Raw genomic sequence first — 24,801 nt, 5'->3', positions numbered from 1 at the left:
ACAGTATCAGACCATCTGCTGGGGCCACAGGGCGTGCACTGCTCTATGACAGTTTCCCTGAGAAAACAGTTTCTCGATCACGATGATCATGATACTCAAACTATGCATTGATTTTCAAAGACACAATTGCACAGCAACAACGAACAACAGAATTCAAAAATTGTCCAGGAGTATTTAAATACTTCTGTTAATTTACTTCATATGAACACTAGATTTTTACATTGTCTTCACTCTAAGTCTACCAGATTTTATTTTTGTACTTTTTATCATCCACAAGGAAAACTCTCCAATAGCCCACCCATCCTCAAAAAGTCACATGATTTGAGGTATCCTTTACACCTGTTGCAAAACAGGAAAAGATATACCCAGAATTTTATACTTTGGATTTTGTTATTAAGTACAGTGGGGCAAAAAAGTATTTAGTCAGCCACCAATTGTGCAAGTTCTCCCACTTAAAAAGATGAGAGGCCTGTAACACGTCTGGCACTGCAGGATTTGAGGCCTTTGTTACTTTGGTCCCAGCTCTCTGCAGGTCATTCACTAGGTCCCCCTGTGTGGTTCTGGGATTTTTGCTCACAGTTCTTGTGATCATTTTGACCCCACGGGGTGAGATCTTGCGTGGAGCCCCAGATCGAGGGAGATTATCAGTGGTCTTGTATGTCTTCCATTTTCTAATAATTGCTCCCACAGTGGATTTCTTCACACCAAGCTGCTTACCTATTGCAGATTCAGTCTTCCCAGCCTGGTTCAGGTCTACAATTTTGTTTCTGGTGTCCTTTGACAGCTCTTTGGTCTTAGCTATGGTGGAGTTTGGAGTTGGACTGTTTGAGGTTGTGGACAGGTGTCTTTTATACTGATAACAAGTTCAAACAGATGCCATTAATACAGGTAAACAAGTGGAGGACAGAGGAGCCTCTGAAAGAAGAAGTTACAGGTCTGTGAGAGCCAGAAATCTTGCTTGTTTGTAGGTAACCAAATACTTATCTTACAGAGGAATTTACCAATTAATTCTTTAAAAATCCTACAATGTGATTTTCTGGATTTTTTTCTCTCATTTTGTCTCTCATAGTTGAGGTATACCTATGATGAAAATTACAGGCCTCTCTCATCTTTTTAAGTGGGAAAACTTGCACAATCGGTGGCTGACTAAATACTTTTTTGCCCCACTGTATATTGCTGGAAAAATAGCTTTGTGGACATCTCTCTTTAACATCTCCAGTTTGAGTCCTGGCTACTGTTTCTTTCTCGGTCTCTTCTCAATTGTTCTTTAAATAAAGGCAAAAAGAAAGAATGATCAATTGTAGCAATAATGCTTCTGGCATGAATCTTTGGGTTGAAAACTTATATGATTCACAGGTTTTCGTATTTTTTGTTAATTCATAACGATTCAGTTTGATTCAATACACAATTAAATTTGATTTAACAACAATTCAACTTAGTATTTTTAAAAATGCATTTACATTGTTCTTTAAATACTTCCCCCCAATGTATCTCACAGATCAGAAAAAGGAAAAGAAGAAGAAAAAACAACTTTTGCTGCAGGACAAGAAACTGCTGCTGCTGGGAAAAAAATTAAGTATTAAATTGCAATTATTTTGATTTTAAGCACTGACAATAAATCAGCTATATGAATCATCAGGATTTAATGGATTGAAGAAAAAAGAAATAAAACTTTGTATCTGCTAGAATACACCGTCAAATTGTGACCTGCAGCTTTTTCTTACTTATACCAGTAACAAAGAGCACCTGTAGCACCTGTGGGTGCTAATTACATTCACTCTAATTACATTTGGGCTCTGGATTAATGCACAATTATGCTAAAAGTCTATGTGATCGGTGTCAGCGATTAGCGATTCACAGGCTTCATTCACAGAGTTAGCTTTGAAAAACACTGCCAGTCAGCATCCACAATCACCAATCAGTCAGGCCTGGCTCGGGAGCGTGAGAATGAGGTGTGTATGTGTGTATGAGTATGTCAGCGTATAAGGATGTGGGATTGTGTGCGTGTGTGTGTGTCTCTCTGTTCGCATTATGAATAGCCCCAGATGTTGCCCGCCTTTAATCTGTGGTAGAAAGGCTCAGCTGGGGCAAAAAGCAGAAGGGGAGGGAGAGGGGTATAGAGGCAAGGCTGGACTGAAGGAGCCCCTGCAGAAGCAGGTCACTGGCTGGTCTTTCTCTCCCCGTCCGCTCCGGAGGGAGGCCTTTAGGGTGAAGCCTACTGGAAGGAAAAGTAGAGGCCTGCTCAGAAGCAAAGCCTGCTGGGACCAATCAAGAATCCATCTGCTGCCTGACCAGCTTCTCCCTTTTTCTCTCTCTGTTCGTTTCCTTTTCTGGCCTTACATTTTTATTTATTTCTACCTGAAGCAATCTGGGATCTTCATACAGTTTACTCAACACCTCCAAAACAAAGCACATTTGAAACAGAAGAATGATTTATTTTTGCAATCTTAATACTGTTTTGGCCATAAGTTTCTAATGCTTCCAAGGACCAAAAGTTGCATTTGACCAAAGACAAAGCGTAAAACCAAAGCGAAATGAAGCCATTGAGTACATCTTTGTACGGGTTTAATTAGAGTACATTTGAAACAGGGCAGAATAGATTGTTTTTGCAACATTAATGCTATTTTAGGTGCATTTTTCTCTTGCTTCTGAGGGCCAAAAGTTGCATTTGCCCAGTGACAAAATGTAAAACCTCTGTAATTGGCGTCCTGAAATGAAGACATTCTGAGGAGTGTGCTCTATGATGGCTGTGTGTCTAACTGACCCTTTAGCGGGGCAGATTAGTGCAGATTGCCCTACCGGGGCCTCAGTGAGCAAACACGACATCTTTTGTTAAAGCCCTCTATGAGGAGAGAGTCAGAAGAGGAGAGGGGGGAAGGGAGGAATGCCTCTCATTAAGAGATCATCCATTTTGAGTGTGAAAATGCTTCCGATCCCCACCGTTCTGGATGGTTTGACTGTCATTGTGAGTGTATTCGATGAGAGAGATGAAAGGAAGGAACATGCTAAACAGTGTTACCTGGCTTTATTAGCTTCTTTAGTAACGTCCCAGGCCCATGTGATGAAGTTCTGGCTGAGATATGACACTATGGAGTCTGCGCACATCATCTGAGAGCAGAACACGTTACTGAGGACACTCTCGTCATTGTGGAGGTAGATGGCCAGCAGTTTTCTCTGAATGACAGAAGCACAACATATACAAACAGTTAGGTATAGGTATCATATGAATTGAGATTATGGATATGATTAAAATTCATCTTGATGCTTATGGTTCCTTAACAATTCATTTAATAATGATGTTTTAATGATCTGGAAAAGAAAATTTGGAAAAAAGAAAAGCAACTCCTGCCCACAAGAGTCTGTAGCCAAATAAAGAAATCATTTCAGAATAAATAAAACAAATCAAATTCAATTTAAAAAAATAGTTTGAAATAGGTGCTAATGGCCACACAAGTTATTCCATACCCAACATCTAATTTGCAGGGGAAAAAACATGAAAATAAAATAATATAAAATGTTTTTTTAAAACAAATACAATAAAACAGAAATATTATAATATAATATATAACAATATTTTAATATTTTAAAATTATATAAATATATTTGTGTTATAGATGTGTAGCTGGTGTAAGTGGTATTTATGTAAAACTACACTTGTGGTCAAAAATGTACATCTTGCAGAATTTGCAAAATGTTAATAATGTTATCAAAATAATATGGATGTATGTAAACTTTTGAGCAACAACTGTATATAGTTTTAAAAAATGTACACACACACTGTAAATAGTTCAATTCGCATCAGGGAAGAACACACACTTGACTAAAAACCATTCAAACATCTGCACTAAATAAAGAGAGACATTCACCCATTTATAAACTAATGCGCACACAAGTTATTCCATTCCCACATCCAATTTTCAGAAAAAAAGCATGAAAACTGAAGCCTCGATGGCCAATTCACTAACTATGAAGCCAGAACCAATCTAATCCCGGCTCACTGATCCACCCTTATTTCATGATTCACCATCAGGCTTTCTGAGAGCTTTAAGGCCACTAATGCTTCACCAGGGTCCACGAGTAGAAAAACACAGCGAGTGCCCTCCCCGCAAACCCTGAGCAAAACAAACATCCAAACCAAATCAAACTGATGCAGGCTAAATCAAACTTTCTCTGAAAAACAAAAACCGAACAAATCGCTTTATTTGTTTTGCATCAAATGCCAGTGCCCTCCTTCCATCATCACAGGTTAGCACAGGAAGGCACCGCTGATGTCGACGCACGTCCAAATCCACAGATATTTACGTCGTCAGATGGACGGAGCTCACTCGCATAACCCAGCAACTAATTAAAAAAAAACCCGACACCGCCACAAACATGAAAGGTTTCGCCAGACAAGGCAGGGGAATAAAACCCACCGAATTACAGAACAACTCTGAACGTTTCCTACAGCTCTGACCCCCGACGGTTCGTCGAATACAGCAGGAGGGATCTCTCAACAGTCCGACAGCGGAAAAACAGAAAGCAAAGCGGGCAGAGAAGTGAAGGAGGGCGTCAACAGAGGAGAGAAAGTTGGGCTCTACGGAGGTGTGTATGGAGGGAGCGCTGCTGTGTTTGCACAGTGATTAAAGCTCTCGAATGAGCCGCACGGCCCCTGGCGGGAGAGAGCTCAGGCCTCTTTCACTAGCCCAATTCAAGGCCCTGAAAAGATTAAACACTCACGCTGGGTAGACAAGCAAATGGGACCTAGAGAGAGGGCGAGATTTTACTCGTCAAAAACTAGAAGAGGGGGGGATGAAAACGAGACATGAACTTTTCCACTCCTCTCTTGTAGTCTGTCCTAAAACTGACATGGCTGTTTCAGCACCGACTGAACGCATTCGCTCCGAGCTGCGAAAACGTTTTGACCTTTTGAGGCCTCTAAGATTTCACTGAAGAGGTGGGGAGAAGCTACTCTCGCTAATAACAGTCTTTGGTCAGCTCCCTCGTTTCACGCCCCTCCATTACCCACAGTCACTCCTCTCTACTTTCATCCCATTGTTTTCTCCTCCTTTCTTTCCCTCGTTTTTTTGTGGGGCTTTTCTTAGCCTGCAGAAATCAGTGCTCGGTCCAAATTACTGGGTCTGTTCTGGGGAAGAAACTGACCCAAAAGCTCTTTCTGTCACCTTGAGCTGTCCCCCACCTGCTTGGGACGAGAATCCTGAAATGGTGAGGAGGAAAGGGTAGAGACGTGAGAGGAACATGGGAGGAGAGGACAGAGAGGGAGGTGGGTAGAAGGAGAGAGAAAGTTGATCTGTCCTGTGAGTGGGACAGTACTAGCTTTCACACAGTTGTCTGAAAGTGAGGAATTCCCAGGCTAACTTTGGACATGTGAATCAGTGTTGCAGCAGCATGACTACAAAGCATGTTTATCTGCAAAATGACGGCCTATTCACACCAAGCATGGCTGTTTGGCATGAAAAACATGAATGAAACAATGTATCACTTTGTAGTCCTTTACACAAATCAGTCATTATTTCTTCAGATAGAAGTCATTTAAAAAAAAAAAAAAAATGTAAATATTCAGAAATCGAAATTTGGAGGATGATGGAAATTGAATGCAAAAAGACACTTTTTAAATTTTGTGTAATTTAGTTGCATCAAACTTGATGTGAACCTAATCAAGGACATGCTAAACACCTTGAATTAAGCATTTGCAATTAGTAGGGCTGTCCCCTAATAGTCGACTAATCATTAGTCGACCAAAATTTTATTAGTCGCTGAAGAAAAAAAAAAAAAATCCACATTGGCAAAGTCACGCAGATCGTTAATAGCTGGTCTATAGTAATACAGTACATCCGGCAGGACATCCAAATGCTCGCCTATCATTCATCCAGCACAAATATGGCTTATCATCTGAAATATATAAGTATTAGCAACTTTACATGGCCGCTCAGTCTGATGTTAACCTAGAGAAATGTGCACTATTTAGTGTCTGTGCAGAAGCTGAACAGTAGCGCACTCACTGCAGGATAGATGGAGGCGCCGGTGCGCCCACTTGCTCTTAAAATACTCCGTAATTTTTGGTCATACATAAGAGTAATACATCTTTCAAATCTGTAAAGACTGACTCTACGTTTATTTGTGTGCACTCACAATAACAATAAAACGTGCTTTTGTAAAATAATAAAAGCAAACAGGATGCACTTTTTGCCGTCTCTGTCTCTGTGAACTTGAGCGCAAAACTCTGTGTATATCTTAGCCTATATTTTTTATGTCTGTAAGGCAATCTATAGAGAGTGAAATGTCTACTTTCAAATGAACCAATTCAAATGGAAAACAAATATTCTCAGATTATGTAATCCGTATGAAACATGCATACAGGCGCATCACTACTGCGGAGTAGGGATGGGCGATATGGCCTAAAAAATGTATCACGATAATTTCAGGTATTTATTGCGATAACGATACCAATGACGATAATATATATATATATATATATATATATACACACACTAACTGGGGGAAAATCCGGTCCCGTTCCACTCCCGGAAGAATTACTCCCATTCCCTCCCACTCCCGTTTTGTTTTTTTTATTATTTATTTATTTTTTTAAATTAATTTATTTTTGGCCGAAATCTGTCAGTTACAGTCACAGCGTGCCCACCTTAGTTGAATAAAAACCCAAAATGTAGTTTTTTGTTATTATATTGAACTGAAAGCCAGTTTCTGCAAAGTGTAGGCTACGTTGCACACATTAAATTTTATGTAAATCATCCATGCTAACACACACGTTTTCTATTTGAATTTTGTTCTTTCATTTGAAAGTAGACATTTCACTCTCTATAGATATATTTTTCAAAGACGGAAGTTTCTCGCTCAGAGACCTAAAGCGCACCCTGTTTGCTTTAAAGCGCAACGTTTCGTTGTTATTCTGAGTGTAAACAAATAAACGTAGAGTCTTTACAGATTCGAAAGATGTATTAGGCTACTTTTATCTGTATGACCAAAAATTACGGATATTTTAAGAGCAAGTGAGCGCACCGGCACCTGTCCTGCAGCGAGCGCGCTATTCAGCTTCCACTCTCCACACAAACACTTCAGTACCGCACATTTCTCTATATTAACATCGTATTGAGCGGCCATGTAAAGTTGCTACTACATACATCTTTCAGATGAAAAGCCATATTTGAGGTCGATGAATGATAGTGTGTATTACCACACAGACCAGCCGTTAACGATCTGTCCGTCACGGACTGCGTCATTCACTTAACCAGCCACACCAAAGCAAACAGGAGGAGAGCGAGACAGGGCAACTAGTTCCGAATTAAAATATACAGTTTATAGTTTATTTATATAAAAGGTATATTTGTGTATAAAGTTGGGTATCAAGCGCGCAAAACTACGTCATCAACTAGACTTATCGTTATTATCGCGAGGAGACACATTTTTATCGTGAGGAGAATTTTCAACGGTATATCGCAAACGATAAGATATCGCCCATCCCTAGCCCTAGCAGTTAGTAAAAGTGTCTTCCAAATGTACAAATAATGGTTCGAAATTTTGTATTACACCGTGCACTAACCAGGTAAAGTTTCCAGCATTAATGTGACACTAAAAACTGAAGCGAAATTCTATGAAGCACAAATCAAAGCTAAGCAAGACACATTTAAATGTTTAAAGTCAGCATGAAATGAAAATTTGAAAAAATATTTTCTAAATTAAACTTATTGATCTTTTTGTGAATGATTTATCCAATCATGTTTCATTTTTGGAGTTCACAATTTTTGAATCAAAATGTTATAACTTGATCTTCCAGTTAAAAAACGGTCTTTAAGTCCAATGAAACCCTGCCACTTTTTATACAATCAAATGCAAGCTTGCATTTAGATCTGCCTCCATTCAATCAACAACCAAAGAAAAGAACCAAGAAACTCATCCTACATTTCTTCTTTTTTAATAATCTACTTCACTTGGATGTACATCACAATGCAGTCTGCTACTACTTCCATTACACTGTGGTTTTATTAATGCGCTATCAATAGAGATTTTGGACCAATGAGATTTCACTGTGGGCAGAGCTACCAGTGTAACACTGCAGAAACCGAAATAAAGCGAGTGACAAAAAGTCCTGCTAATGATATTAACATCACATTATTTCTTGTGATGTAAGAAACAGATAGTTTTTATCTAATGCTATTTACAAGGGCCGGCTGCATAAAAGGATTAGACTAGTCTTATAAGTTAGTCATCTAATTTTTCTTTAAGAGTAGCCATATTTTTTTAATTCAGTTAAATAAAAGCATAGATTAGTCTAAGTTGAATCCAAAAATAAGACTGATTACCCTTTGGTGAACTGCTACTTGGTCAAACTCATACTTAAGGCACTGTCTTGAGTGTAACGCTAGTTATACAGACGATCATCTTGTAAAATTGTATTGTGCAAGGATGTTTTTAATTACAGGCAATGTGTAGGCTATGTGCTGGAGGGGGAGAGACGGTGAAAGTGATCATCCTCTTTTGCCTGTAGGAAAGCAAACAATGGGAAATGAGGAGTTCATATTACTGCTCTCTCTTGACCTGTAGCGGACTGCTTTAACAGATGGCACTTACAATACCATAAGAGAATCTCCCACAAAAACTGAACAGTAATCTAGTAATAATAATAATAATCTTGTTGTATAATTAGAGTTTAGCTTTAAGAGCTGCCTTGTATATGTAATACAACTCTTAAAGGGCCAGTCCACCCAGAAATGAAAATTCTGTCATTATTTAGTCACCCACTTCCAGAGGACAAAAAAGGATCATTTTTAAAGAAATGTTTTTTCTTAAGTTTTGAAAAGGATGCAAAAGCACCATAAGAGTATCATAAAAGTGGTTCACACGACTCACACACTATATTCCAAGTCTTCTGATAGCTATGAAACAAACAGAATAATATGCAAGTCATTATTATTTATTAAATTATAACAGCGATTATAATCTTCCTCTCCAGTGTGCTGTGAAACATTAGGATTTGCTTCACAAGAATGATTCACTCATGAATCAGACATTGTTACTTCTCTTGTGGACGTGCACGACTGACACGTCAATAAATTATTTTGATCAATGCATAAAGACAAGAGTCATTTTTCATCAGTTCTCCTGTTAGAACAGCACTGTCAATAAGTCTTTCGGGTGTCAGAAAACTCATCTCTCTGTATCTCTTTTCTCGCGGACCAAAAAATTGCTTCGTCACGGAGGCTCCGCTATGAAGCTCATGCATGAAAAACCCATGAAAGGTGCGAAGGAGCTATGAATTTTGATGGCCGTCTTTGTGCGGGTGGCAGATGAGGGTTAGCGTGATTAGCTGGATGTTAAGGGGATTTGTGATGAGGCCTGTGTGCTGATGGGTGGCCTGACTCAAGAGTCTTCCGCTGATCCTCCGGATGAACTCCAGGGCCTCCAGCATTTTCATTAAGGATGGATTGGGAGCATCTCCCACTCCAGAAACACTTCATCACATGTAGTGTTTTACTTAGCGATTAGCCTCTCAGGCCTATGAGAGAGGGGCACAAGTGCCCTCAGAAAAATCAATCCCACACATGCACACGTGCACATGAAATGTTCACAGCCGTGGCTAAACAACCTACACTTAACGAGAAGACCGGCTGACTGAAAGGTGGTGGGCACAGTGGCTCAAGCGATGGCCTGAGTAGTTTGAAATGGGTTTCTTGAATGCTTCCCTTTGAGAACTCTATTTTACTGGTCTTTGTTTTTGCAGTTCTATATGGTGACGATAGTGTGCAGAAATTTCATCAGTGTTTCCCATTAACTGCCTAGATTTTGGCAGCCTGCCACAATCTAATCTGTCCTGCCACAGTTTTGTATTGAAAATTAAAAATTTTTGTACACTTTTGATAATAAAATAACACATTTTGCACTATTGCTTTGACAATGCATCTGTCAATGAAACCAAAATAAAAAGAAGTTGTTTAATTAAACATATCGTCTGTTGCACAGCACGTTTGAAAGAGAAGTATGCACATGATCAGCTCGTGATCTGATGTTTTTACTTCACAGTGCATGTGCTGTGAGTTTAACGTGCATTTGGGAATGCAACAGGCACCAGTTATGCATTACTTTTACATTTGCATAATTTCCAACATATTTGTGGTCGGATGATTAAAGCATTTCGCAAGATTTGTAAATAGACGTGTTGTAAACCTGTTTTCATTGAAACTGCAATTTTTCACCAAAATAAAAGCCTACAAGTGAAGATATTAAGACCAAAATAAATTTAAAAATTATATATATATATATATATATATATATATATATATATATATATATATATATATATATATATATATATATATATATATATATATATACACATACATTTTATGAAATTCAAATTAAATGTATTGTTCATTTACATTTATTTTACGGTGTAGTTTTAATACAATAGTAATATATTACTGTCTTATGGATAATAACAATAATAACAAAAGTATTATTATTGTTATATTCTAATTATTTGGCTTCCACTTTAACATCAATGCACATCAATGCAAGGTTTTTTATTCTGTTTAATTTCGACACTAAAAATTACGGCTGGGCTTTTGACACAAATTTCACGATTCAATTCGATTCGATTCTCATTCACAAGCTTGCGATTCGACTCGATTACCAATTCGATTCAATATCGATTATTTTGGATATATATCAGGTACAGTACATGCCAAATTTTCTCAAGGAAAAAAAAAAAAATCTCTCAACTAATGCTGTAAAATATACATGAGAGTCAGTTGGTACTACATTACTATAATACTGAAGGTTAAAATTGACAGATTTGTTAAAATTACACAGTATAATAAAGTTACAATTAAATAATAATAGTTCTACTTCAATTCATTTAAAAAATATAAACATAATGGTGGTGGCTGTAATAACTTTTTGGATTCATTCAAACATAAATTAAACATTGAAGAACAGTAAAATTTATAATGAATATGTTATATGGTGCACATACAGTATTTAGCAAAATGCCCCTCTCTACAGTTTTCTATCTAACTAATGTGTTTATGGTCACCGAATATGTTTTTCTGAGGTAAATGTGACTTTACGTGACATTGTTTACAAGACGTTCTATTGACGTCTTTGTGTGGCTGAAACACTGATTGAGCGATTACATGAGACAGGATACAGGATAAAGTTGTACTCTTTCTTTTAACTTACCTTCGGATGTTTAGTCATGTTTATTTTGTGCTGAAACTGCTATTAATGTGGAGCAGGTGATCGGTTCATGTGCGCCTCGCGCTGCAGCGTCTGTTGAACTGAGGCGCTACAGTGATCTGTCACTCCACATTAAACAGTACCAAAACGGCATTTATAGTTAGAATTTGAAATCTGAGACTTTTTTTTCATATTAAAAGTACCAAAGCACAATGTTTACTGTGATATATTGGATGGGAATTGCCCTTCAATGTTCCGTCCATTAACTGAAAACTGGCTAGACTAATCGATCCTTGGGATTTAAGAATCGATATCGTTCCGTAAAAATGAGAATCGATTAATATCGAGATATCGATATTTTTTTACCCAGCCCTACTAAAAATTAAACCAGATTGAGGCATTTAACTTCAAAATGAACAAAACATTTTATCTGGAGGTGCCTTCTCCTAAACCCCATTAGACGGACCAAGGTCCATCCCCCATCCCCCCAATTTAGTGTTTATCGTAAAATACACTAAAAATATTTTCATAAGTCTTTTGGGACTTTGCTGTACCGGAACAACATTCCAGTTGACGTCGATCCATTTTTAGACATTGCTATTCATCTTTCATCATTTTTACTCAAAAGTACTTTTTAATGACGCATACCTTAAATATGTCCTGTTAAATCCTTCCTAAAGATAAATCCTCTGGCTGAAGCCCAAAAGGAGAACAACTGCGAATGGCATACTAGAGAAGCACACATGGATAAAAGAGTGAAAAAGTATGACCCGTGAAGAAAAACACTGACTGTCTGCAAGAGAGGAACACAGAGGGTCATCTCTTCTTCTTACATTAGTTTGTTTTTACTGACACACTGAACTGTCTCCTCGGGGGAGAGCGGCGGCCATATTGTGCCTGTGCTGAGGAGAGGAGGAGATCAGCTGGGCTGCAGGCAGGAAGCCATTCCAGCCCGCTCCTCATGCTCAAAAACCCCCTGAACATCTTGCTGCATCCTCCCAGTCTAATAAGACCGTAATCCACACAAGCTGTCAGTTGATACAAGCCTCCTTATGAGGACACAGCGGGAAAACCAGCGCAAAGCTGTTCTAAATAAAGCTTCAGCTGTTCAAATGGGAAACGGAAATTTGATGGGGATTTATCATGATGGGGGGCCAGTTCTGCCAATCAAACGTTTAGTGTTGTTTATATACCTGTGCATATGAGTCTCAGAAGAAATGTTAGAGACGTGACCTGGTAGTGCATATGCTTATATGTGGGCAACGTAGGTTTCTGGAATCTGGCTCGGGTCATTTCCTGATCCCACCTCCCACTGTTTTTCCAATAATTTCCAGTATCACCTCTGACTGTCACCATTAATAATATTAAATTCAAATTAAATTAAATAAATCACTTATAATAAAAAAGTGAATTGTTTAATTAAAAACTACGTTTAAATAAAATCATGATATAAATTACACATTTATTGATTGGTAAATTATGGAGTTTATACTCACATCTCTGGCTTTGCCGTAAAAGGCCTCTTGAGATGCTGCTTCCAAGGAGCCGATGTAGAACACAGGATGGCAATCGCCATATCTACAAAGCACACATGCACACACTAAGCAAATATCACACACAAATAAGCAAATACCAAATATCAGAGTAGCTATTTTCAAACATTAAAAACACCTTATTCAAAACTAGCAGCAGTAATGAAAAAATGTGTACAAGACACCGTATACTGAGCTACAAAGAAATGCAGTTTATGTTTGGTTTTCTTTAGTGAAATTGGATGACAAATGTTACTTTGTCCAGGGATCTCACCTTCTAGAAAATTCAGCAGTAAAGTGCAGTAAGGCATCACCCTCATTTTCACTGTTCTCTGGCACTGAGAAAAGATGAAGGAATATATCAATACAGATATCCAGTAAAAACCATTCCTTCATGGTCAGCCCCAGATGAAATGACACAGTATAACTTACTCATCGGAGACTTTCGACAACTCGAGCTTCCCATGCCAAAGATTTCAGATTCATCTACACCAAACTCAGGTGCATCCTCGAAATCATCTCCCTCACTGTCACTGACCATGTGAACATCTGTGCACTGTAACACAGACACAGAAGCAATTTCTTAAGAAACAAAACAATTAATGTGACAAAACTAGAGATGCACAATTTATCTGTGATCACACCAACGGGGATGCGACAAGGAACTTGAACATTTCTAAAATAAATATGTAAATACATTAAAAATGAATCTCTCTCATTCTAAATTGCTTCAGTGTCAACTGTGGCATGAATGACTAAATTTGACAATCCCTAGATTAGGCTAATATATTTAAATTACAATATCAAAACCTATTTTTTAAGTAAAATTACAATAAAAAAAAAATATAATAATAATAATTTGTTACAACCTAAATAGGCCCCCTAAAGAAATTCTCTATATGTAAGGTTCTAAAACTACTAAAAATCTACAAAAACTACAAAAACAAACAAAAGATTTAAAAATCATGGCAATAACAACAAAAATAGCTATTAGTGTCAGCCAAAAATGCCTATATTAGTGACCACCCGATTATAACTCCATAAAAAAGCATAATAGTTCATAAAATAGTTCCCATTTTAATTCTACATTGGGGACCAAACCTAATACGAACGGTGCAGAGAATGTAATAGTTGCCAATCTGTTGAAAGGTTGCCATCAGACTTGAAACACAGGGGCAAGTCTGGCTGCAGTGTTACGCCTGGCAACTCAACAGCGATCCCTGTACCCACTACACATTATTTCATCAATTCAGAGCGGGACTGCATTTCTATTCCAACAACGAGTTTCTCATTAAAGATAAAAATGGCAATCATTTATCCATTTTGGCTGAGCGGAGCAGTCTAATTAAAAATCCCACAAAACATTAGAATTGCCAAAACTGGCACCACACGCTGGCTTTCCATATGTTGAAAAATTAAAAAACAAAAACAGCAGAAAATATATATATATAAATGTAAAAATTATGAGAGAAACAGAACTTCTTCATGGTTCTCATCTACAGGTAAACGACAGCAGCTTTGACACTGTTTGTGCATTGTAGTGGTGTTGATGTGTGTTCTGCTTTACCTCGTCTGTCTGGTCCACCGTGAGTGCAGGGGAAGATCTTCTGCACACAGTCAGGTGGTGGCAGGGGTAACTGATTCCACTGGCTGCCAGAGTCATCTGTGCAATCAAAAAATTTATTTATTAGACATTTTAGCATTGTTTCCACAACCTTTTTGTTGTATGTAGAATGAAACACCCGTTTTTGTTAACGGAAAAAACAAAGTCATCCTAGCTAACGTTTATGAAGTTATCGTTTTGGGTTTGGAACATCATGAGGAGCCTGCGATGATAGAATTATTGGGTGAACTATTCCTTTAAGATAGCATTTCCCAGTAAAGTTTGCAGAGACCACCAGTATTCATCTTCGCAGGGTTTCAGAGGTACTGTCTGTTTGGCACTCTAAAGAGCATCACATGCAGCATACGGTGAGCTGCTGGTGAAGGCCTGAGTACCTCATTAACTCTCAGGCTAGAGTGGAAATGTCAGCAGCACTCCACACTACAGGGACTCATTACAGACCAGCCCCATACACACACACACTCATAACTCCCTGGAGTTACAGCACAGAGGTCTATTCTCTCGACTCTTACCTGACATTACCAATTACACTCTATAATCAGTCTGTTTTTACATATTCATTTTCAATACCTAAATGACCACAGCGGTCTATACTTTATACCAACAGTAATGATAAACATTTTTCAGCTCTTAGCCTGTCTTAAACCTGTCTAAAGCAGCAAGACAGACACACCAGAAGAAACTAAAACACAAGGCGACAAAGAGAAAATGGATACCTGACTGCAGGGGGCTCTTGTGCTCTTTTACTTTCATGTGTTTCAGAGAGATTTTTGCTTCAATTCAAGCTATATTTATACCAGTTTATCACCTACTTAAGTTATTGTTCTTCAATTTTAGATCGACTGATAAACTGCATCATTAGGTGGAACTCAAAACAAATTGCACCCAATAACACCATTTACATAACAGAATATAACTATTTTCACAGGTAAATTACTAAATGTACTGTTTGCATCAATCACTCAGTTTTTAAGAAACAGCAGTCGAGAAATATATGCAATTTAAGTTTAAAATTAAAGCTCAAAACAAAGATAAAAATAAATGAGACAATTTAGATGCCAAAACAACTGTGCATAAATTAAAAAAAAGGATAACAACAATGACATCAATAATAATAATAATAATAATATTAAAATTGTTCTGCACATTTGACATTTAAACAAATAAGATATCTCTGATTTGTAACTTTACCCAATAAAAACATAACTTTCTTGAGCATTTTGATCAGGCTATAAATTTAAATAATTTAAACTTTAACTAAACTTTACATTTTAAAAGTTAAAAGAATAGTTCCCATTGCCTAGCCATTAGGACATATGCAAATGTTGGTATGAAAATAAAAGCATGACTCTTAAATTTACTGATTATTTGAGACATACCAAGACCGATGTCACGTCTTGGTATTGATTAACAGACATAACAGATTAAGTGTAAAGAAGCTTTGGTTTAAGCACCATAATATCCCATAATGCAACTCAGGATTTCAGAGTGTCAAGTACTTTAACAGGGTGCTAAATCCCCCAAAACACACAAACACACAACACAGTCTCTCTTTCTTTGTAATGGCCCACACAGAGAGAAGAATCACAGTGTTTCTCTTCTACAAGGACTAATTAAAGACAGACTGTCTGTACAGAGAGACAATGTACAGTACTGTTGTGTGACACAACCAAAAGCACTGTCCGAACATCAGACATGTTCTTTTCGGAGGAATATCAGAGTGTTGGAGGCCAGAGAAATCATAGGGAAAAGAGGGTAAACTGTGCCACTACTGAAGGTGCCTGCAGAGTCATACATGAATAAAAATTATTTTGTGGTGAAGTAAATACTACAGAAAAACAAATGTAATTTCTACATTAAATAATTTAGTTCAGGCAAGAATTTGAAAAAAAAAAAGAAAGAAAAAAAGTGTAAATTCAATATTAGTACTCAATTTAGGCTTGTAGAATTTAAAGTTTGAACTTAGGTATATTTTACTTGGAATTGTTTGTTATTTTTACAAAGATTGTTTAAGTAAATATCAAAGTCATGATCCTGTTGTTCCCATCATGCACTTGGGCATGACTAATTAATAAGGTTACATTTTTTGCTGTTTTCCAGCAAATTATACATCTACACTGTGCACTTGTATTGTCATGTTAGTAGCACACATTTGTTACTAAGCTATTTATTTATTTATTTTATTTTTATTATTATTTCTTTTCTTAACTTCTTTTTGACCTAATTTAGCTGTTTTTTCTCTCCTTTTTCTTTATTACTTTCTGTCTGTCTTCTTGTTTTGAAAATTCAATAAATAAATCATAAATAAAATTAAAAAAAGAAGAACGAGCTGTCTGCTTGCTTACTTAAATGTTTGTAAGTGATAAGTGAACTACATGCTTTAATGGCTTTTTTTTCAGTACTACGTTGTTTGAGTGAAGTTTACAAACCATGACTGAGTGAAATATACTTGAGTATTGCAGGGTAAACTTAAAATAATTTCAAACTCTAACTGGCCATGTTAAATTTACTTATTTCCTTTGCTAATTTTAAACTTAGTTAAGTAGATTTTACTTAACTCCATACTTTAATTTTGGTTAAAAAAAATTGCGTGCAAAAACTTGCAAAAGAAAAATTAAGTAAATTTTACTTATTGTTTTTTTTTTTTTTTTTTTCAGTGTAATTAAGTTTTTGCATAACTATTTATCTGACCTAAAATATTGTAATATTAAAGACATCTATATGTAAATGACCTTTGTTATGCAAACCTCCACATACCAGGTTGGATGATTGGGTTGGTAAAGTTGTCTAATCCTGAATAGATGTTGATATCCAAATGGTTAGTTTTGAATATTTATAAGGATAGTTCACCCAAAAATGTTATTTCTGTCACCATTTACTCATGTTGTTTCAAACCTGCATGACATTTTCATAGTCTCTGAATTCCAAGCAACCCTGATCTCTAATGACTTTTTATTAGACAAAAAAAAAAAACATTATACAAAATAAAGTAAGTCATGAAGGTTTTTAATGACATTAAATAAGCAAGAATTTTCATTTTTGGGTGAATTACCCCTTTAATGTGCTCATAATGACGATATATTTTTTTCAGTTTAGTTTACAGTACATCTACATAGTAAATAACTGTTATCTAACAAGGTAAATCCTGTTTTCCATGATTTAACACGTGAAGCAGGGTAGAATTAGGGCACTTAAAGTCACAGGTAAGTGGTGAAACTTCCATGTTCTGACCCCACTGCCTAACGGTATGAGTGTGTCTGGGTGCTTAAGTGTGTGCGTGCTCAGAGCCGCAGGCTACAGGGGAGAGGTCACCCCCTCATCTTTCCACACCTCCCTCTCCACCTCCAAACAAAGAACAAAATCCTCCTCTTTTGGACCCCTTTCATTAACACTTGCATTAAAGCCCCTAGCACTGAGCACCATGCAAAAGAGGAATTCCATTTCTTTTTCTCTGTTCTCATCTTAGAGGACTTCTCCATCTACTATCAACTAAACATATTTCTTAGGCTAACTTTTACTTCTCCTCTTGGTTGTTTTCAGCTATTTGTTGTCATTCTCCATCGCTCAGGCTGTGAAGGAGATAATTACTGCTGACAGCTGCTCTAGTCGTCCGAAAGCCTCAAGCTGCACCTTGTGTCTGCCTTCTTTGATAGATGAGGACAAGAGAGCTACAGAGCGCGAAAAAAGCGAGAGTATGGAGTCCAGAAAAGAAAAGAAAAATACGAAGCCCCACCCTAAACACCTGTTGGACCCTTTCAGGTTGGGGTTTGAAGAGGTGTCAGTCTTGATTAAGATCTAGGGTCAAATACAGTGTTTAAAATGCCCAGTGAACCTTTCAGAACTAAGCCCTTCGAGAAAAAAAAAAGTGTGAATAGGCTAGGCGATGTTTTGTTTTCACCTGTTTAAGGTGTAATCTGTAACTGCTACGATTTGTCGGATGCCGGATGGCAGACAAAAGCAAATGCCTCTTACAATAATAAAATGTTATAATTCTGTAGTGCAAATTTCTGTCAAAATAATGATAATTTTAACACAAAATATTATTTGAAATAGTAACTGACAGGTACAAAATAAAAAAATAAAAATCACTAAAGCTGGTGATGATAAATATATATGCATTAGGTAAATATATATAACTTTAAAATAATAAAAATAATAACAAAAAAATATGAATTATTAATTAATAATGTTTATTTACAGTTTCCTAAAATAAAATAGTTTCCAAATCTATCATGCAGTGTGAAAAACTGAGAAACTTCTTTACTAAAACTGAGATGAATGAAAACCCCCTCCATTTCGTAATCAAACATTACAGATCCATTTCACCGGCATATGATAGATCACCACTACCCACTGCTAAATACGACACCGGCATAGTCAGCATTGATCTAAACATGTAAAGCATGATTTATGTCAGTCGGTCCCAGTAAGGGACAGGGAGTGAAGATCGACAGCAAGCTGACAATTCTGAAGACAGAAGATTGGCAATATAAGAGTGTATATACCTCTCTCTCGAAAACTTCACCTGCAGACAGCAATCTCACAAGGGGCTCTGTACGGGCTTAGAGCTGAGCCTCGTCGCTACGGCAACCAGCAGGCCCAATAAGCCGCCTCCGCAGGTCTGTGACGCTGAAAGCCCATAACAGCCGTGGGCCACGGAGACCCTCAGAGAGCAGCAGCAGTAATACATTAGCAAACACCAAGAAACACTGGATAAATGTCAGCAATTAAGGGGGAAAAGACTCTAATAAGGACGTTCCAGAAGTTGTCAATCATTCCCATAGGTGCTCCACGAGGTTGGCAAAGAAATATGAAGAGAGCTCAAAAGTGTTTTGGCTCAGAATGTGTGTGTGTGAGAAAGGGAACTCAGAGGTGGGAAATGGACCAATTAGGAGCCTAAATTAAGAGAACAAATAAAATAAACATGAACATGAGCTACAATTTGACGCTGGGACATTTTTAATAATAGCGTCAAGGGAACAGTGCACAGTCAATCAATCTTGAACACAATTAATTTTTTTCAGATTACTACATTTACGTATGCCATGAAATACATCTTCACTAATAAAACAAAATGATGAACTGGCATTATTTACATAAATCATTGGAAATCTCCAGAACACAATAGTAGGATTCAACAAAAAATGTAGTGCAGCCCAAGTTCAGGCAGAAAAGATATCGAAGTTTGGCCGGTTAATGCCAAACACAGCCTGCAAACAGCAGTCCTCAAGTGGCCTGCCATATGAAGAAGCCTGTGTCAGCCCCTCAAACACACCACACGCATCCCGACTACACCCACTCAAACAAACAAGGGCTAAAACATGACTATGGTAAACAGCCTCCTTTGAATTTACAGACACTGCATAGGGACGTCAAGACAACCGCCAAGATCCACCCACAGATTTAAAAGACATAAGAAGGTACACTGATTTTTACATTGTAATCCCTTTCTCCCTGGAGACAAATTTACAATGCTAATCACAAATCCAGTTAAAACAACCGCACTGTTTAAATGTTAACTGGTTAAACAGTTTCACTGCATGAATGGTTCAAAATCAAACCATATTTTCTTCATTTGACTCCCTGACAGTAATACAAAACACGAATACTGAAGATGCACTGAGAGCCAAGTATACGTTCTGACTTCCCTCTGAAACCGATTAATATATTAAGTTCAATCCATTTCAACAGTACAAGAAAAAACAAAAACAAACAAACCTGTCGCTAGCTCCTTCAAAACCAATATGCTTAAAAGCGAAATGTAAACTGACTACTGATCAGTTTTCCATTTTTCACCCTTATGAGGTGGAACGGAGCACAGAGAGACTCGCTGTATATGAGCAAGCCAAGGGTAATGAAAGCACAGTGGAGTAGGCATTGACTCAGACTGCTGGTAAATGTATTTCTAAGCCTGGGCTGTCATGTTTATTGGTACAAATCCCGGGAGATGAGGGAAGGTTAATGAGATACGCACAAAAAAACGGCCTGCCTGCCATGCAAGAGCTTTGCGTATAATGCACGGCTAGGCATTTCAATAAGGGCCAGGGGCCATTATTAAGACTGGTGCTTTAATAATATGTCCCTCCCTATAAGCTAGGACAAGTTGAGGTGAAAAGCTGGTCTGTGGCCAAGTGCATGTCGACCACACATAACCAATCACTGCTTGGGCATTAACGGTTTAATGTGCCTTAAAGAGTATTCATGAGCGGTGCCCTCTTCATCAAAAAAAACAAGATTGTGGGTTGAGGTCTTCGGTGAGTGCACTTCAGCCCTGAAGTGGCCCGACTCAAGTGGGCAGTCTGTGGTGAGAGGGTGTAATTCAGTGACCTTGTGTCTGTTGTGCTTTTCGCTAAAGGACGAAACGATCACTCCAACCGCCCTTTTAACAATATGAGCTAAATGCAATGGGTGAGATACATGAGCCTTACAAACGTACACTGAAAATAAACAATGCAGTCATTGTTGAAGAGCCCTGTGAAACACTGCTCATAAAGCTACTGACAATGGGGTCATAGTCTTTTGTTCTGGTACTCTCAAATACTAAGTAGTCACAGGGTTTTATGTTTTATTTTGTTCTTTAAATAGTGGTAACCAAAACCAACTTAATAGCTTCAGGAAAAAAAAAAAAAGCGGTCAGATACAATTTACTCTTTTGAAAGATGACAATGCAAATATGGAAGTTGGGGGGGGGGGACTTTCAACACCTGAAACAAACAGTGCTCACAAAACAGGTTTGTTCATCAGGCCACTCCCTTTGAAATCGTACTTTCCCTAAATTAGGCACCTGACAGCAAATGAAGACACAATGACAAGCATAGACCTAAGAAACACATGGTTAAAAACACAAGCGCAATTTCCATGCTTAACTGTTCAGTTTCACAATGACTAGTCATAAGTAAAGAAAAAGTTCCCATGGTTATTGTACGGATGATTATCGTGGATGTCTAAGCTGGGAGGTGGGGTTCCTCAGGGTTCGGTGTTAGGTCCCTCTCTGATCACTGTGAACGAGTCGTACTGAAAGGATGGGAGCACAGAACAGGGCGAGAAAGGTCACTGACCCCCCACTACATGAGCTGTAATGTCCACACAGAGAGGACAAGGGAGAGGAGCTGCCGTGTGACATCTTAATTAGTACCAACATCTTACTTTCACATTGGGTGATGCTTAAACACTACAGAAAAGAAGAAATTCTATTCAATTTGTCTAAACTTCTATAAGTAACTCCTAAGGCACAATTTTGTCATGTAATTTGTCATTTCACACTGAAAGCAAAAATGCAACAATTACAGCAAAGCAAAACATACTTGAAGTTAGAGTTATGCAGTGCAGGATTTGGGGCCAGATAGATAGATACATAGTTAGTGACACTTCTACTAATCTTAATTTACAACTTATTCTCTATATCATAAGTATTCAATCTGAGTTTTTAATTAAACTGGAGCAAAAGGCGGGTGCACAATCATCACAGGATTAAAAAAAACTAAAAGAGAGAGTAAAAAAAAAAACATACCGAGTCATCTGAGGCAGAGGCAGGCCAGCCATCCCACTGTTGATGCCGCACAGGGATGTTTGTCAGGTCTGAAATGTTCCTTTTCACCTGAGATATAAACATACAAAAATATTAGATAACAGGTACAAGAACACAACATAATCCACAAACACAAACAAGTTTATTTCAGAAACACTACCACACAACACTTTGTTTAGACACTATCAGAACACAAAGTGTACCTACTATTTTCGCTAAGACTGATGGGAGGGAGACAAAGCAAGTAGTGGAAAAGAGCTCCGTGTTCTAAAAATTCCACAGATGCCTGTTCTAATGCCCAATGTCAACAGCCCTTCACTCGAAAAATGGACAGTATTTCCCTTCTGCTATTCAACCCTGTGTAACCGCACTTAATAACATTGCGTGCATTTAAACAGTTGATGCTGGCCCCTGCTCCTATGCCGCTGTTGGTTTAAAGCCCAACGCCAGGCTGATGTGCGGAGGACGGGGGTGATCAAAGCAGGCGTCACCCAAAGCTGGATGAGCCGCAGATTCTAATGCATTATCCCCAGAGAATGCACTACCCCGCGGCGCTAGATACAGAGGCAGAGAAAACTAGCCATTGTGGCAGAAAGCCCTCATAGCGCATGGCCAAATCCCACCACCAGCGCACTGAGTGGACATGTATCCTCTGCCAGACTGAGGACTCGTGCCCACGGAGGCAGAAACGATGGCTGCACGATGCTTGTGAATACAAAGGACATGAAGCAGGGTTGAAAGAGATTTAAGGGTTAAGAATTCATTAACAGATACAATCATGACATTTCTGTTGACAAAATATAACCACTAACAATATGAATATTTATGGATGGAATAATACAGAGGTTCTTAACTGGAGGGTTGTGAACCAAAATATGTCAGCTGATTTTACATACTTTTATATTTTATATTTTTTCAAGACTTCAGAAATTACAACGATTAATACTCTTATGTGATTATTACTTATCCTATGTCATGTCAATAATTAAGCATATTGTTGGGCTTTCAGTTCATGATAATATTAATAACTGGATTTAACTCTTGAGCAATTCTGGTCAACTAAAAAAAATTGGTAGAAACAATTTTCACTTAGAAACTGCTAATAAATTTTACAAAATCACAATAAAACAGCAAGTAACACATTGAATTAAATATGAAATTTTGGAGTAGAAAACATTAAAGTATCTTCTTGTAAAACAGGCTACTCCAATAAAAAAAGTTTTTATTTACAACCTACAAAATGTTGTAGGCTCCAGAAAGATGTGTATTATTAACCGCTCTCTTATATCACTATGGAAGAATGAACATCTAGATTTGTTAATAATCTTGATGTAGCGTCTCATTGGTGAAGTCCTTTTCTAACCACGTCAACTTCACGAATGTCATCTTGTGTAAGCCGAACTCTGAAATAAATACAAGGCAAACTACAGAAGAAACTACAACCTACAAAATGTGAAATCTGTGTTCTAAAGCAAAACAATTTAAGACCACTGCATTCATTTATAGAGGATTTTTATAAGGATACAAGGATGATTTAAAGGCTTTCCATACAGATAGAAAAGTTTATTTTTTATGTTTCAGTAATATAGACATATATAGAACCATGGCTAAAGTTAGCTTCCTGACCATTTTGGTCAGGCACAAACTCAATAAAGGGAAACAAATTCAGATATTGACAACATCACCTTGGTCTGCTGAAGTCGGAGACTCTACCATCACACACACACACACTCTCAAACATCCACAAGCCCACACACTGGGTTGTGCGTTTTTCTTATTGAAGCGAGCAAGGGTCAGCTGGGTTGGCCAATGTTATTACAGAGTGTAATATCTGTGTTTGACCAGAGGGCTACAGGGATTTGGCCGCCCAGGCCTGACCGGCAGGCTGCCGTAAACACCGGCTCTTGGCTGTAATGAACCGTTTAGGGTCAAATGGCACCGCAGCCCAAGAGAAAGTAGAAAGTAACGGCATCACCAAGGGCCAGACAGAAGCATTTAGCTGCTATAACAAATCGGCCCTCTGCGAGAATCTGATATTTCACTGCTTTACTTCATTGGGTCTTTTTTATGAGCACTGCCCTACTGTCAATATACCTATACCACTCGGTACTTCAGCCAGACTTCATCCCATCTTGACAAACATCCAAAGAGAAGCTATTCACTGTTATTTGACTTCAAAACAGATTTAGCTATATTGGAAGGTGAATTCGAAACGCTCTTGGAGAATAAGAAAAGAAAATAGCAAATAAAACCACACTGCGAACCTGTCAGTGAAAAAAAGTGGTATAAAAGTTCATTTATCAGAAGTGACTTGTTGGGTGAGGGGCTTTTTCTGCAACTACTGCAAATTATAATTGACTTAAAAGGAGAAAGCCCCATACTGCTGCAATATTCACAAACACAAGTGTCATTACCTATTCATGAGCTACGAATTCCTCCTCTTAGCAGTCAGGGGTCTGCAAATTAAAGCCAACATTACCCAACTAAATGAGAAAAAAATATACACGGAAAGGATAAACAAACAAATTCTCTAAATAACAAGTTTATTTACCACTGATTTCCGAGAGAAAGTAAAGAGAGTTTGAAGATGTTCGGTAACGGTTGACATTTGTTCTGTCTTGCCCAAACCACTGCCCATAAGGAACAATGAGGTTTGATTAAACAACGAAGGAAAAGACTCAGTCCTATTAAACCCAGTTCCACTGACATTTCATTTTAAATGTCACAACAGAGTTTTTAGCATCAGGGAACAGACATCCACTGTGAAAAGGATGAGAAAAAAAAGCAGAAAATGTTGACATTATATCAGAAAATGTGGGAAGATCTCACGGATAAAGACATTTCAGCTGCCGGGATTATATTCTTAAGGACTGCATGTAACAGCGCCTTTCATTTAAAAAGGTTTTCTTTCATTCATATATTCT

At 37.8% G+C, this 24,801-nt stretch overlaps 1 protein-coding gene across 2 annotated transcripts in view; it reads right to left on the bottom strand.

The window, feature by feature from the left end:
• Window positions 1–24,801, bottom strand: part of faf1 (Fas (TNFRSF6) associated factor 1) — a 72,810-nt gene that overhangs the window by 20,811 nt on the left and 27,198 nt on the right. For both annotated transcript variants that reach the window (XM_058784800.1, XM_058784801.1), the window contains exons 8-13: window positions 21,860–21,946; window positions 14,293–14,388; window positions 13,158–13,281; window positions 13,000–13,063; window positions 12,690–12,771; window positions 3,020–3,174 (exon numbers count right to left, since the gene is read on the bottom strand). In XM_058784800.1, coding sequence (XP_058640783.1) covers window positions 3,020–3,174; window positions 12,690–12,771; window positions 13,000–13,063; window positions 13,158–13,281; window positions 14,293–14,388; window positions 21,860–21,946 — 608 coding nt within the window. The remainder of the gene's footprint in view (window positions 1–3,019; window positions 3,175–12,689; window positions 12,772–12,999; window positions 13,064–13,157; window positions 13,282–14,292; window positions 14,389–21,859; window positions 21,947–24,801) is intronic.

This window comes from Onychostoma macrolepis, chromosome 08 (genome assembly GCF_012432095.1).
Source record: "Onychostoma macrolepis isolate SWU-2019 chromosome 08, ASM1243209v1, whole genome shotgun sequence".
Taxonomy (NCBI): domain Eukaryota; kingdom Metazoa; phylum Chordata; class Actinopteri; order Cypriniformes; family Cyprinidae; genus Onychostoma; species Onychostoma macrolepis.
Note: the sequence above shows the minus strand (reverse complement) of the source record. Positions and strands in the feature narration are given on the sequence as shown.